Below are 15,107 nucleotides of genomic sequence, written 5' to 3'. Positions count from 1 at the left end.
TTTTTTTTTTTTTTTTTTTTTTTTTTTTTTTTTTTTCGAGCATGGAAATTTTGTCTCAATTAAATATCGTGACAAAATTTAAAAAATCTTAATTTAATTAAATTATATTAATAATATGATACTATATATATATACATATATGTGTGTATACATATATATTAATATTAAAAGATAATTAGATTTATTTTTTGTCATTACTATTGTAAAATGTATGTCATTATAGCTTCTGTGTGGCTCTTTGTATTTTTTATTTTTCTTTTTTCTTAATTATCTGCTGAGTTTTTTTTTTTTTTAAATGTTACCCAGCTATTTTAAATTATGATAAAATAACAAAAGAAATTGATATTTAAATGAATGCATTGGTGATTTATAAATTAACAACAATAACATTTGAGATAAATTCAAAAAGAAGAAAGAAAATAAAAAAGTAAATTTATCAGTAATCTTTTAATATAAAGTATAACAAGTAAAGTCTTTTATATTTAAATAGGGCAGTGCTAAAAACATTAAGTACGAGACCGTGGATTTTTTTACTCCACATTTTCTGATACTGAACTTATAAAATGAAAATAAATTTTTACAATTTATTATACTTTTTTTTTTCGTATTGTCAATCAATAAATCTTTTAAGAAAAAAAAATGATTAATAATAACAATATAAAAAGATAAGCTTTTTGTCAAATGAACGTGAATAGACTATCGGTCGTTTCGATTTAAGATATCAAGTAGGCTAAATGTATTATTATAATAATTATTATTATTAATTAATTAATTATTATGTTATTATTATATTATATTATTGTAATACGACACTAACATAAAAACAAAAAAAAAAAAAAACAAATTGTAATAGCGGCTAATTATATTTATGTATTCCGAAAAAATTAATGCGTCCTTTTGTGTTAATCGCGTACTGCCGCGACTTCCAATTATCTTCCGTTTGCTTAATTAATTTTCTTTATTATTAATTAATGTAATTTAATTTCTAATATCATTTTTTTCTGTTTGGCCGATATTTTTTTTTTATTAACTTTTAATTATTAAAGTCAATATTACGCGTATATAAATAATTGAATAAAAAATGTGGACTTTGATGACCGATGTTGTGCACTATGTAGTCATGATTATTGCGTGACTTTGCCTGTCTCTTGCGCTTCTTAATAAAAGAAGTTATATATATATATATATATATATATATATATATAATATTAATTAATGAGCAAACAAATAAAGTATATAAATAACAATTAAAAATAATCGATAGTGATATAAATCTTTGATAGATGACAAGCAATACGGGGTAAAAACGTATTGAGAGATGACTAATAAGGGGATCGTATAATAATTGATTAATTAATTAATTAATTGAAATAAAACCGCGAACTTTTATTGTACTTTTGTTCTGAAATTGTGATATACCTCTTGTTCATTAGCCGCTCTATTAAATCGCGACACAATTGCTAAGAAAAGTATATTTTAAAAAATCAAAAAACATTTTCTTATCAATATAAAAGAAAGCTGATTTCTTTTTTTAAATGTCTGAGTATCAATTGTCTTTCATTACACTGCGTTACAATAACTTGTATTATTTTTACATACGTATGTAAATTTGTGGAAAATAATGATACTGCAGTTAGTAGACAATTAACAATTTTAAGTTTTTTTTCACATGATTACGAAAAACTAAAAATATGCACATGTAGAAAATTTAAAAAATTATTGGCGCAAGTTTTGAAAATACTTTTTTTTTTTATAATTTATAGTTGATAAAAATTTAAATATTAGACGTCGGCTAACTTCAGTATCATGGAAAAAAATATAATAAAGCCAAACGCGATTTTCATCACTACTTAAATTTTGAAATAAAAAGTAAAATTAAACTAAAAGGCTTTTAAAATTGCACTGTCACTGTTTTTTCTATTAAAAAAATAATTAGTCATAAGGTAAAAGACCTAATTATTGACAGAATATCAATTATTGACATTTTTTGAATTTATGAGTGTAAATGTCACTAACAATTAGAAATTTCTTAAATTTTTGAGTAAATAAATGCGTATTTAGAAAATTTAAAACCTGCGCGCGCATTATTTTAAATTCCATTAATTCATTTATTTAAAATTTTAAATTCTCTCGTGTCTGCTACATTCACACTCATATTTATTTCTTTTTTAAATATTTTTAGTAGAAATTGTGTGACAAGGGATTAAATAAAATTATTTCAGACCAGAGTGAAGTTTACTCGAGCCAAAGGTCAAGGCTGCCATCACACAAAGCCTAGATTTTTTTTTGCGCCACATTTCTTATAATTACCTGCATTGAAATTTTAAATTTCAAGTCTGAAGTCAGTTGATACTTTAAATACAGTCAGTTTGTTAATTATCATTATGATAATTTGAATTATTTCAATTTTCTAATCAGTTTCAGTGCAGAAAATATAAAAATATTTTGTTACAATCTTATAAAAATATAGAACTTCATAAAATGGATTTTGAATTTCTGCTGAAAATTTGACTTCGTGAAAAATGAAGGTGAGCTTTACAAAAATTATCGCATGTCAATAATTGGTACATTTAAGTTGAGTGTGAGTGTAGCAGATAGACAAATTTTGAATTATAAATTAACTAAACAATTAAAAAGTAAAATAGAAAAAATTCAGTGATTTTTAAAAAGTTACTGGTCAGCTGTCATTTAATAATTTTTGGGTTTTTTTTTTTAAATGATAAATTATAAAAATAAAATTATTTTTAAAAATTGCACCTCTAGTTTTTTAAATTTTCTATAAGTGCATATTTTAAATTTAATTTTTTTAAAATTGATTTGTTGAAAAAAAAAACCAAAAATTTTGAATTGTCTTCTACCTTCAGAATCATGATAATTATTGATAATAAAAATAATTGATTTAATTAGTAGTAATAAAACGCGTTTCAAAAAAATTATAAATTATTAATATTAAATATAAAAAATAAATCATAATAATTAACACAATTTTGTTTAAATAATTGGGGCTTTTACCTTATAATTAACAAAAAAAAAGGAATTTATAGTAAAACAAAATGGCTGCTTTGCCTCGCCCGCGTGGAAATTTTTGAATGAAAACCTTGACTGTATTTTCATAACTGGCAAATATTCTTACTATTATGATTATTATTACAATGTATTTTTTGAAATAATAGGTTTATTACAAAACAAAAAACAAATTTTGTATTGATATTTTAAATACTCTTTATTTTTTTTATTTAAATTTAATTTTTCTTTTTTTTTTAATTATAATTATGTTATTATTTTATGCCATTATTTTACAACTGTTTATATACACTCAACATTAATTACAACCTGGATATATACTCTCTTTTTTTAAATAATTTATTTATTTATTTATTTATAATAATAATAATTATTATTACTGTTATATTTGTATAATTAATGGACAATTTGCCCGCGATCACTGGTGTTCTTTTTTTAAATTCAAGACACGATATTTTTATTTCGTTAATCACGATAATAAATTATAAAAATAAAATAAGTAATTAATTAAATATTTAACAAACGAGTGTTTATTTTTAATTTACTCGCGCGATTCATACTTAACTCAAGTTATTTTTTTTTTCAAAAATAATATACACGTATATATAATTATACATTGTATACTGGTATCCGTTATACTTTGAAATTATTTTTCATGCACCAATTAATACTCGTTTGGTAAAAAAAAAATGCTCGATTTGGTGCAAATGTACTGATAATTAAAATGTAGGCCGTGCTATTTCATTTTGACTAAATTTAATAAAAATAGATAACAGACACCCGATAAATTTTCAAATTTGTCAAGAAACTAAATTTTAAAACACAAATTTTTTCGATCCTTTGCGAGAATTCAAAAATTTTTTATCAATTCACTGTAAAAAATTTGCAGAGTGAACTGAAGTCAATCATCTGAAAAAATAAACTTCTACTCCACACACGAAGTGATTTTATTCCAACTCCGGAACTCCGGGTAAATTCAAATTTAAATAAAATCCGTAATTACTCCAAATTCACTCCCGATTTTTTACAGTATAATTTTTTTTAAATTTAAAGTTGTCTGCTAATTTCATTCATAAACCAAAAATATATTTATATATATATTTTTTTATATTATTGCATATAAGTATTATACTTCGAAAATGTCAACACGTATTACCTAAAGATCTACATACAATTATTTACGGAAACTTATTAATTATTAGTTCCAGTTTTAATTTACTCAAATTTTTGTTATTTTATTTAATGACGATCTGACTGAAGCTACCGGATCACGATAATGATAAATGAGTGTTTTATTGTAAAAATAACAATGATGGAATGAACTAAAATAAATGAATGTGTCAATGGAATATAGTTTCATAAATAAAAATGAGGTATTGATAATAGGGCCGTTTTGTTTTTGTGCTTGAACGTTGAATCTTGAAAAGGCTGCTAATCGCGAGGTGGACGGTACTGATTAAAACTGTCTGGACATGTAGCAACAGTAGCAGGTCCCCAATATTGATAAATATCTGTACGATAAACAAACGATAACGTTGATATTCATTTTTTTAATTATCAATTATTAAATTATAGTACGCATCAACTATATATATAATATATATATAGTATTTACAGTCAACAAATTATTATCATCCCACATATATAATAATCAATCATCACGATAATTATTTTGTCACCTGGAGGCACGTGACTTCCTAGTATCCGGGACTTTTTGATCTTTACCGCGACGCGAACCAGCAATTGATCGCTAGGATTGCGAAGTGCTGCTACTGCTCGTTGTATTTGTATTTATTGATGATTCTCCCCTGCTTTCAATACTTGACCTGTCAAAAAAAAAAAAAATTAGTCATCAATAATTATTTAAAATTAAAAAAACCATCAGCCATTTTAATAAATCACTCACTCTTTGGAACTGAGAAGTATTGAAGCATCTCGCGTATTGCTGTCTTGCGAGGGAAGTCGTGCTTTGGCGAAACTTTTTCCCGGGATTCCATCAACTCGTTTGTCATTCTCCAGGTCATTGCTGGTTGGCACCTCGATCTCTTCGGTGGGCAGACAAGTCTCTACCATGGCTTCAAGGCAGTTGACAAACAACTCAGCGCTGTCAGCAGTTCTGTTGCACTTCGCAAATGGACCGGCGAACCTCCAAAGTCCACCGAAACCGCAGCTCTGCAGGTAGTGGAGCTGCTGGCTCGTGTCTTCACACGCGATCATGTTTTGTATTATTGCTTGGACTGCACTGACGATTGCTTGGTCGTGACAAGTGAACAGTACGCTTGTTATTTTTGCGTCAAGTAAATTTTTTATGACAGGAAATACTTTAGGAAATACTATTGAAGCTTCTGCGAGATATTCATAGAGGATCCGAGTCTCGCTGTCTTCCGTTGAGTATTTAACGAGAGTTGCTAAGATCGTTAGGACAAGAGTTTGAGTTGAAAAGTCAGTCAGTACTTCAGGATCTAGGAGAACGTTGTTTTCATTGCTGACACTGACTCTGGTGCTGCGGTTCTTCGCATCTTCTTCAGTAGGTTTGGCTTCTTTGGTAGTTGGTACAGAGAATGAACGTTGGGTTTTAAATAAAATTCTACCTGACTGCGGCGGTTGCTTCTGTTGCCTCGCTTGCGTGATGGCCGTTTGGTCAAGTAGATCCCAGGACTTTTGCTTGCGGTTAGATGGATTCACACTCAGATTGCTACCAGCAGGCGCATCTGGACCATTGGTAACAAGGACGTCAATGAAATCAGTGCTACTTGACTCCGAGATATTTCTTCCAAGGGAGTGACGAACGTGGCAGCGACTTCTTACTTCTTCGGAGACTGAAACGAGAGCTGAAAGATACGCGACACTCTCTGGAGTGACTTCAAATTTATCCCTACGGAATGGCTTGGCGACGATGGCCAGTAACATTGTCAGCACTCGTGACGTACGTGAGACAGTCGTTGGTGTTGGATGTCTGTAGCCTTTGAGGAGATGTCCCACTAAAGCAAAATGAAAATTTGATTTGAATGACAGACCTACAGCGTGATCCAGTTGCTTGAAATGCCACTCGAGCGGTTCCCGAGTTGACATCATCACTTTTTCGAGGGTTTTATCATCGAAAGTTCCCTGGGAGTCAAGTGTGTGAAGATTTTGTTCAAGAAGAGCCAGACCTGAAGCATAGAGTGGGGCTTCGTCCAGTTGAAGTATCGAAGTCGCGACCCAGAACAGATACCGATGAATTGGAGACTCGGGTCTCAAAAGCGGCTGGAGTCGGGTCAGACACATAACAATAGCTTCAAGAAGTGTAATATCATTGAAACTTTCTAGTGCTTTCACGAGTATACGTAGCAGTTGTTTGATATCTTGATCCGTTATGCTCTTGCTGATGCAGCCGAAAACAATGAGCGCCCGTGGCTGGAGGGCGGGGTTAAAACAGAAAGCAAAACTCTTTGCCAGTGACGTCCAGGTCCTCAGCCAATCGCATGTAGGAATGTCTCGCATACACGCTTCCATAATCTCCAGCAGTGCATCAGTTATTACTTCTAAGCTGGTTAATGATAATCTCTCACGATCTTGAGTGTTGCAAAGTGTCCTTTCATTTGTGAACCACTTCTCATTTGAATGCCGATAGCTAGACCGGAAAGCCGTCACTGCTGCGGATTTAACTTTGCTGATCCCAAAGAGGAGGTAGAATTTGGGTAATGAGAACTCGTCGAGACTCATGCGGAGAACTCGGTAAGTGTCCTCGGAGAAGGAGGGAGAGCTGCAGGTACACAGTGAGTGAATAATGTTGATGACTAGACCGTGGGTGGAGGCCCGCATACTCAAACTTCCGGAGCAGACGAGAAAAGTTACCGTGTGGAAGAGGTAGGGCAGATGTTTGCCCACGTCCAGACAGTTGTTGAATGACAGCATCAAGAGATATCTCGCAAGAATCGCTATGTCATCCCACATCATGTGCTGCTCGAGTAAAGGCGTCGGCGAGGTGCAAGTTTTGTCAACAACTCGACACAGTCTACCGATAACTTTCTTCGCCACCAGCTGGACATTCCCTGAAGCCAAAGCCACTGCAGTGTCAGCCATTATCTCAACCATCGGCGAGCCAAGACCGTAGCCGACGCTTTTCTGGATAAAGTGATCAAGGACAGTGTCAATGAGCTCAGGAAGTCTGCCTATGGTGCTCCAGATCTTAGCTTGAATGCTCGGGTACATTTCCACCTCTTCAATTGTCAGAGTTATCAATTTTTCCAGTATCTGAGTGACCTGCTTCTGTCTTTTGCCGCCTTCATCATTCGGCTTGTAAAAACGCACGAGGTTTTTTAACCATGGAGTCATGTACTCCAAGCAGAGGTGCTTTAGTTCAATCGTTGATACTTTGAAACCCTGCATGCACTCCTCGAGGAACTCGAGGGTCAGGTGAGGATCGTTTGCCGCAAGTGTCTCGCTTAGATGTTTTATGAAGATGGTATTGTTTGATGGAATACAGAGTCCGGAAGTCTCAAGCAATTGTCCTTCGATTTTAAGATCAAATGTTGCTGTCAGAGCGCACAATTGGTTGTAGGCAGCTGTACGTAAATCAGGATCTGAACTTCCGAGGTTCAGCAACGCCATGTTTAGTAACGTACCTGGTACATCTTTAGGCCTTATTTTAGGATGCACTGACATGGAATCTGGCTGTGACAATTCCCAGCGATTTCTTATGTGCATTATTGCCTGGACGATGCTGTCGCAGTCGTTATGAATAAACGACAGTGGCCCGGCTTCATTGGATATCGTCAAGGTAAACTGATTGTCATCAACCAAACAGACTTCCTCTATTTCCGATGCATAGTAAACGTCATTAAGTAGCACCGAGTGTGACAAGACTTTGCACTTTTCAGCAGAAGTTATCTGTATAGCTGAGGGTCCAACTTTTATCGAGACTTTGGTGTCTTTGTGAGACAGTTTCAGTGCGCTAGTGAATACCTTCAAGTCTTCGTCGAGAGTGAGCGTCGCTCCTGGTAATTTTTGCTGCTCTGGATCAATGAGGTCGTTGAGTCGTGCTGGTGAATCAATGAATATGACTTTACGATTTCCTTTAAGTGGTGCTAGAATTCTGTCGTGGAATTTGGTGTACTCTCTGACCCAATTGTTGCAATTGTAGATGTAGGCGCCGTGAATGTTCGTGTAGGCAACTTTAGGCAAAACTAGGAACCACTTTTGTAGGAACTCTGTGCGGAAACGATTGTCCGAGCAGGTGTGAGTGAAATCGATCACTAGTTCAAAAGGCGAATGGCAGAATGGCTTGAGAGTTAGTATCACGTGATAAATAAGTAAATCCCCGTTGGTTTCGCCGATTTTATATCTGCGCGCTATGTAATAGAACACCGGGTTTCCTTGTTTGCTTGTACCGGCCTGGTAAAATATATTCAAACTTTTGATACTCTTGAACTCTTCTTTCTCATGCATGTTGTGCTTCACCATAATTTCTTCGAAGTTTGTCGCGGACATGTCGATGCTCGACCACCGGGAGTAAGAGAACAGGAGATGAGATTCAACGGGTTTGTGCTCTGGAGGCCCGAGGTAAGCAAGCAAGGTCGCCATTTTGTCAAAGGGACGACGGCCGACGGCTTTGTGGTCTCTGCTGCTGCTCAGATAATCTCCAATGCGTTCCTGGTGGTTCCAGAGCAGCCGATGGAGTGCCAGGACATTTGCGTCCGAGACAAATGACATCGGTGGGTTTGTCTGATCAACAGTCTCACAGTCTGATGCAATCTGGATGAAAAACCGGCGGCCTATTTCAAAACGCGCGCGTAAAAAATCATTGAAAGGTAACATATGTTGCTCTTTGCTGAATTCCACATGATTTGCGATGTTCTGGAGGATTTTTGACATGAGCATGAGGCCTCTTTTTATTTGCAATGGCACTGGTTTGTTGACTATACCCATTTCCTGAGGGGACACGATTGCTGGGTTTATGAACCGCAGAAATATAACGGTGCCGACAGCTCCGATGTTATTCTGCGGGCACTGAGGAAATCTTTTGCTCAACACTTGATACAGACAGTGACACATTGATCTCAATTGCGGTGGGAATTTATCAGCTGAAGAAACAATCGCATCGAATACTTTCTTGGTCAGAGCTATCAAGTTTCTTCCGTTTTGCTCAATATTTTCATTGGCATCAATCCGCGCGCTGTCTACCTCGAAACTCGTTGAGGGATCGTCTAACAAAGGAGTTATCAAAGGCTCCAGGAGATTCTGTAGATAACTAGCGCCGTATATTTTGAAACAAAAGGCCATTATTTTACTTCCCAAGCTGTTACCGCGAAATAATGTCTGCATGCAGTCGGAAACTTCAACTTCGCGGTAAAACATATTCCACAGTAATGGTGACAGCAAATGTTTTGCGTCGAACAGAGTTACAAACACTCGCGCCAGTTCATCCATTTGATTTGACGTGATAACGTTGGCCAGAGCCATTGCTATCGGCAGCTCTCCTTTGTCGCTTATCATGGTCACCAACTGGACGAGCTGTTCAAAGCGATCTGCTAAAACAGTTTCCGCGAGGGTGTCAAACTCCGTTCCCTGTTGAAGGATTTTGGTCAACACTTCCATGAAAGCTGCTCTGGTCTGTAAATCACGATTGTACCCAAGATCAATTGAATGCATCAGTCCGCTGTCGATGTTGGCACTCAAAAGATTACTCATTGCTTGAATAGTCGCGTTACGAAGACTTGATAACTTGACGCTGGTCATACGAGAAGTAGAAACGACATCTTTGTCCTCGTTCGCCGCGTCATTGCAGTCATTCAGAGAGTTCATGAAGAGACTGAAGTATTTTAAAAATAATTGCGACTTTGCCTCCATCAGATCGCCCCGGTCAGACTCTTCAGGTTGAAGCGGAAGTCCGCGCAGCAGTGAGCCAACTGCTTCCATGCAGGCTTGCTCGAGATCCCGAGTTATCGTTGTCAAGTCACCAGTACTCGGTTGCGGAGCCATCTGATGAGTCGTGTCCATTATCCAGTCTGTGAGATACTCCACTAATTTATTACGAAACTTCATTTCTTGACGGAAAGCCAGATCATCTCGGCGCTTCATCATCGCCTCCACTAGCTGACACAGTTTTGTCTTGATATGAATCGTGTATACTGTCGTGTCTAGATGTCTAACGTATCTTACGATCGCGAGAGTCATTCCCTCGATACTTGTCATGCCTAAATACTCAGACGGCTGATCAGATTTTGACTCCAGTACATTCTTCATTATAAAAATCGTATGCTCGATGAACTGGGTATTGACATCCAGCACAATCACCTGCCCCTGCTGATCGAAGAACTTCTCCACGATACTTTTTATCTGGTCAAATAAAATCGGGTATAAAGCAGCGCTCATTTCTTGGCCGACAAGTTCCTTGACGTGTTTCTGTATCTGCGCTCCAAATTTTTCGTTGTTACAAATCAATAGTCGCAGGAGGTTGAAAACAAACTGAGTAACCGGACAGTACTGGACTTCTTGAGTTGGATTCGCAAGACACGCAGCTTCCAGTTGCTTCGTCGAGCTCTTCTTGGGCTCAGGATTCGGCAGCATTCCCGAGGACATCGGCCTGCTTGGAGACTTTCTTTGGAGACAGACACCACCAAGGGCACACAGGAAACCCGTCATGTTGGCCCACTCGTTTATCTGCTCTTCTAGCTCGTGCTCCGAGTTCTGATGCGAAGCTCTGCGTTTGCCAGTGCTGCGATGAAATGACTCGACTTGGCCGTCCTCTGTTTTATTTTTTGGATAATTTGTCAACTGTCGGCAGGTCGACTCCCAATTGCGAAATGTTTCTTCCCACGCTGGCTGGACTCCGTTGACGCAGTGCTCAATTTTTCTCAGCAGAGCCATTATTCGTTTTTGCAAAGCAGCTCGTCCTAAAAAATTTGATAATTAGTTGTCGTTCTTTACTAAATTTTGAATTTTAAATTTTTCTTACCCTGGCTGTGTTCATAATAACACATCCTACTTTCTCCGCTGGCTACATACATCATATTCAAATATTAAATATACATTTTATAAAGTAATGGACAGTGGAGACTTACCGGTAGTCAAAGCTGTTGAAGTTTGCGCCAGTTCAATATAAAGATGATAATTAGGCAAAAGACACGTGACAGCAACTTCGTCACTTCCACACCTGATGTCCGCTTCTTCGCACAGCAAAGAAAAACACGAGAGTGCTACTAAAACCGCCTCCATGTCGATACTCCACAGGTACATAAAGAAAACAACTTCTAGCTTTATGTGGGCTTGTTTGCAAATGGCAATTTGACTTCCGACATTCGCGTAGTCTTTATTTTGTGACAAAAATGCATTTCTTCGCACCAGTATCTCTCTCAGCCACTTCAGAATGTCGGTATAGTTGACAATTTGGTGCTGAATAAGTTTTTGAGAAATAGAAAATAAAGCTTGTGAGCTGATGTCCCAGAAAGTTTTTATCGGAGCTTCTGGATTCCATGATTTTATTTTGTCTGGATGATGGAGAACCAGCAGGGCTTCCATTGCTTCATTAGCAATGTCCGGCATCGTTGGCTGATGGACCAGTGACACCAGACCATTTATCAATTCCAGAGTTGAACTCTGGATCTCGTGGCCAGCTTTTCCTGGGTTATACAACATCAACATTGGGTCTGTGTGGATAAGTCTCACCATCCACAATAGAAGATTGCGATGACTGGCAACATCTTCGCCCCGGTCTTTGTACTTTCCCTGTTCTTTTCCTTTCATTGAGAAACTGGGTATCATTCTCAGTGTCGTGTGCGATATGTAGCTCTGGGTGACTTTGTTAAGAGTATCAGTGAATAAATTTCTCAGCTCAGCGCTGCGTGGATAGACTAGATTTATCTCTGGCCACCATGGCAATTTTGGAGGTGTTGCTATTCTGTAGAGTGAACTGACAAGAACGAACTGATAAGTCGATGGTGCAGTTAAACTTAAACAGACTTTTGTTATCTCGTCATTCTGCAGACGATTGCGGAAGCAGCTGACGAAGCAGTCAATCATCATGTCGATATCCTGGGCAATGTAACTCTGCCCGCGAGAAAAAGGCTTGTTAATATTGAATAGTAGTGCCGTTAAGTCGGTAATCACTTGCCGAACTAGTGTAAAAATAACATTGCTTGAGTCAGAATTATTTATGTAAGTAGAGGCCTTGCAGAGTTTAACGCAAGTTACTACAGCAGCTTCTGTCAGAGATCTACTTGAAGACCCGCCGTGCATTCCAAGACCTCGTTTGACTCCGTCGATAAATTGCTTCTTCCTCGAGTGCTTCGGCGAGCATGCCGCTGTCTTGGTGTTGAGTATCTCCTCCAATACCTTCGGGGACAAAATCAGCAGCATTATCTGCAGTGGCCAGCCAGCGACATTGCGGCTCTTTTTATTTTCCGCATAAGTGTCGAGTACATCGAACAGTTCCCCGCATGCTTTTGCCAGTCCGTCGTTTGATTTTTTTAATGTGTCTTTAGACGCGTCACTGCAGTCAAATTTTTTTTGTACTTCTGCGAACTCATGGGGGTAAGTGTCCATCCAATTCCATATCGCGCGTTCCAGTGAGTTTACCAGGACTGTGTGAGCTGATTTTTTGAGCAGTTTGTATTTTTGAATCGTTTCTAGTTTTTGATGAAAAATAATTTTAATATAATTTTAAGAACATATACGTATGTAGGGTAGAGGTACCATTTTTGGTGACTTTAGGGCCAGTTTTGGACACTTAAAAAATTTAAATAAAATAATTTCTAAAGTGGACAGTTACAATTAATTTTTTAAATATTTTCAAAGACATTTTTATTGCACTGTTGCAATAGAAATTTTATTTTATACTTTTTTATTAATTAAAATAAAATATTAAATGTCCAAAAAATGGAGCAGTGTCCAGTAATTCTACTTCTACCCTACTTGAATATTAAAAATAAAAATAAATATCTACCATTTAATATTTGTACGAGTCGATCAACGTCAATGTTGATATGTTGAATCAATTCTATATCACTGCAGTCTGGATTCTCTTCATTACAGACTGTCAGCTCTTGAAGGTGATCAGAAATCCTATTAAATACGGCCGTAAAAAAGTTTAGACTCAATGCAAATAATACTTTGCTTGCTAAATTTTTTATGTGAACATGCTGCGGACTATCATTAGATATATCTGCAAGAAAATAGTACTATAAATATCAAGTAAATTAAATGAATAAAATTAAAAAAAAAAAGTCTCACTAATAAATTGACAAATTGGTCGTAGCAATAATTTAACATTCATGGTCTCATCTTTATTAGAAGTGTCCTTAGGCTGATTGGCCAGACACTGTTCGAGTGTGTCCAGGACGATGATGATCGACTCATAGCAATTACGTTCCTGGTCCGTGTTGTGGAAGGACCGTTGACCTCCTCCCGTCCCTGGCAGTATGTCGTTCACACGCTGAAGTATTTTCGTCAGTCCGGATATCACCAGAGAAAATCGGTGGCGAGAAATTTGAATGAGAAATTTTCGGTTTTCCTGCTCGTTTATTCGCGAGTTTGTTGTCTGAGGACCAGCTCGACATGGCAACTGGAAAACGGAAGTTGTTGTTTTAAATAATTTTATTTGTTTAATTGTATCCGCGACATCCGGTACGATCACCGGAACCGCGTGAATGCTGATAAATTCAGAGAGGGGACTAAATTAGAGGAGAGAGAGGATATTTGAGATGTGCCTTCGATCGAATGATACTGACATTTTTCACACAATTATTTATTACAACAATACTGTATAATATTATTATTATTATTATTATTATCAAGTGTCTTTGTACTCAATGCTTTTGTAGACAGTAGTAATTTATCTGATAAAAAAAAATAAATAACAAAAGTGTCATTCATAAACAAATGGTCAGTAACGTCACAAAAACATGTCTTTCAACGTAAAAAATAAAACTGTCACTGGCTAGCGTGATCCGCAAATAAAAATAATAATAAAAGTATAAATAAATAATAAAAAGAAACATATACCTCGTTTTCGAAACGCGTAATCAGCAAAATGGCCCATTCTTCCGGTTTTGGGGTGCCCATGGCCCACACCGATTATTATTTCTCAGTGCCGCTTCATTATCAATAACAACATCATCATCACCACCACCACCACCACCACTACCCAAGGGCTTGTTGGTAACACGCGCAATTGGTGAATAAAAAAATATTAAAACTCGGCGAATAATCACGATGATGATGGCATTTGCTCCGAAAGCTAGATGAGCCCGTGATGAGCTCTCAGCTTGTTGTTCTTGTGAACTGGTTGCTCTGAGTGTGTGTCAAGCGGCAGACCAGGCAGCCAGCAGCAGCAGCAAGCTGCGATGCCAACCAGCCGGTGAACCAGCAACCAGCTCTAAAACACGACAGCTCAGTTTAAAGAGGCGCTATGATCGTCGGGCGGGGTGGACTGGACCAGCTACTGTGCTAGCACTGGTAATAAGTAACTAGTACCTAATTGTGTATTTAAAACGTACAGTATCAGAGCGGCCTTGTATCTTTTTTCATAAAATAAAACTACTGGTGTGCTGGTGATGAGCTCGTACTTGTATTGAGCCGCTGGTGTTACTGGTGATATTGTTGATGTTGCACACACGTATTGTAGCGTATGCCCAATAACACAAACCTGAGGAGGATGAGGGCAAGGGATGGAGAAGAGACGGAACGTAGGAGGAGGAAGCAGCAAAAATCTTCGACCGATACCCACGCGCAAACATCTCGACGCATTTCCCCTCCTTACTACCAGAAAACTCACAAAGTATATGAGCGGTACTTTGTCATCGTGGTGTGTGTAGCCATGAAAACGACCCGTCGACCAATCCTCGTCCTCCGCTACTTCATAAAGAGAATAACTGCTCTGGCGCACTCTCTCACTCGCGTTCTTTCATCATCTTGCTGGCTGTACATCCATTCTGTTCATGTACCATTGCACCAGCGCCATTCGCCATTCATAAACTCGCTGGGAAATCGACCATTCCCTGGTGTACTTGATAAGACGATCGATTCTGACACAATCAACAGCTTGAGGTAGACGTCCCGCGAGTCACCTTCATTCTTCCGCTATTATATTTACTTATGTCTTT

General features: G+C 37.1%; 1 protein-coding gene across 3 annotated transcripts; it reads right to left on the bottom strand.

The window, feature by feature from the left end:
* Nucleotides 1–6: 6 nt before the first annotated feature.
* On the bottom strand, nucleotides 7–14,968 carry LOC103575421 (neurofibromin). 3 transcript variants are annotated; one of them, XR_549303.3, is made up of 8 exons: nucleotides 14,008–14,968; nucleotides 13,237–13,567; nucleotides 12,950–13,168; nucleotides 11,070–12,632; nucleotides 10,964–11,005; nucleotides 4,931–10,901; nucleotides 4,704–4,850; nucleotides 7–4,535 (listed from the first exon to the last, which is right to left on the bottom strand). XR_549303.3 is itself a non-coding variant. In XM_008555207.3 (7 exons), the coding sequence occupies exons 1-7, from the start codon at nucleotides 14,065–14,067 to the stop codon at nucleotides 4,775–4,777; spliced, it is 8,262 nt and encodes a 2,753-aa protein (XP_008553429.1). In that variant the 5' UTR covers nucleotides 14,068–14,968; the 3' UTR covers nucleotides 7–4,774. The 3 variants fall into 3 exon arrangements, 2 of the variants coding, with proteins under 2 accessions (XP_008553429.1, XP_008553440.1); XM_008555207.3 differs by having other exon boundaries at nucleotides 7–4,850; XM_008555218.3 differs by lacking the exon at nucleotides 10,964–11,005 and having other exon boundaries at nucleotides 7–4,850.
* Between the last annotated feature and the right edge of the window lie 139 nt (nucleotides 14,969–15,107).

Source organism: Microplitis demolitor, chromosome 7 (genome assembly GCF_026212275.2).
Source record: "Microplitis demolitor isolate Queensland-Clemson2020A chromosome 7, iyMicDemo2.1a, whole genome shotgun sequence".
NCBI lineage: Eukaryota > Metazoa > Arthropoda > Insecta > Hymenoptera > Braconidae > Microplitis > Microplitis demolitor.
This window is presented reverse-complemented; position numbering and strand designations above follow the sequence as displayed.

Bases quoted from the DNA above. Each gene is read 5' to 3' on its own strand.
- LOC103575421 (XM_008555207.3), bottom strand. From the start codon at position 14,067: ATGGGCACCCCAAAACCGGAAGAATGGGCCATTTTGCTGATTACGCGT. The intron at 13,169-13,236 runs GTGAGACTTTTT...ATTTTCTTGCAG, and splicing joins ACCAATTTGTCAATTTATTA to ATATATCTAATGATAGTCCG. The intron at 11,006-11,069 runs GTAAGTCTCCAC...TGATGTATGTAG, and splicing joins TTCAACAGCTTTGACTACCG to CCAGCGGAGAAAGTAGGATG.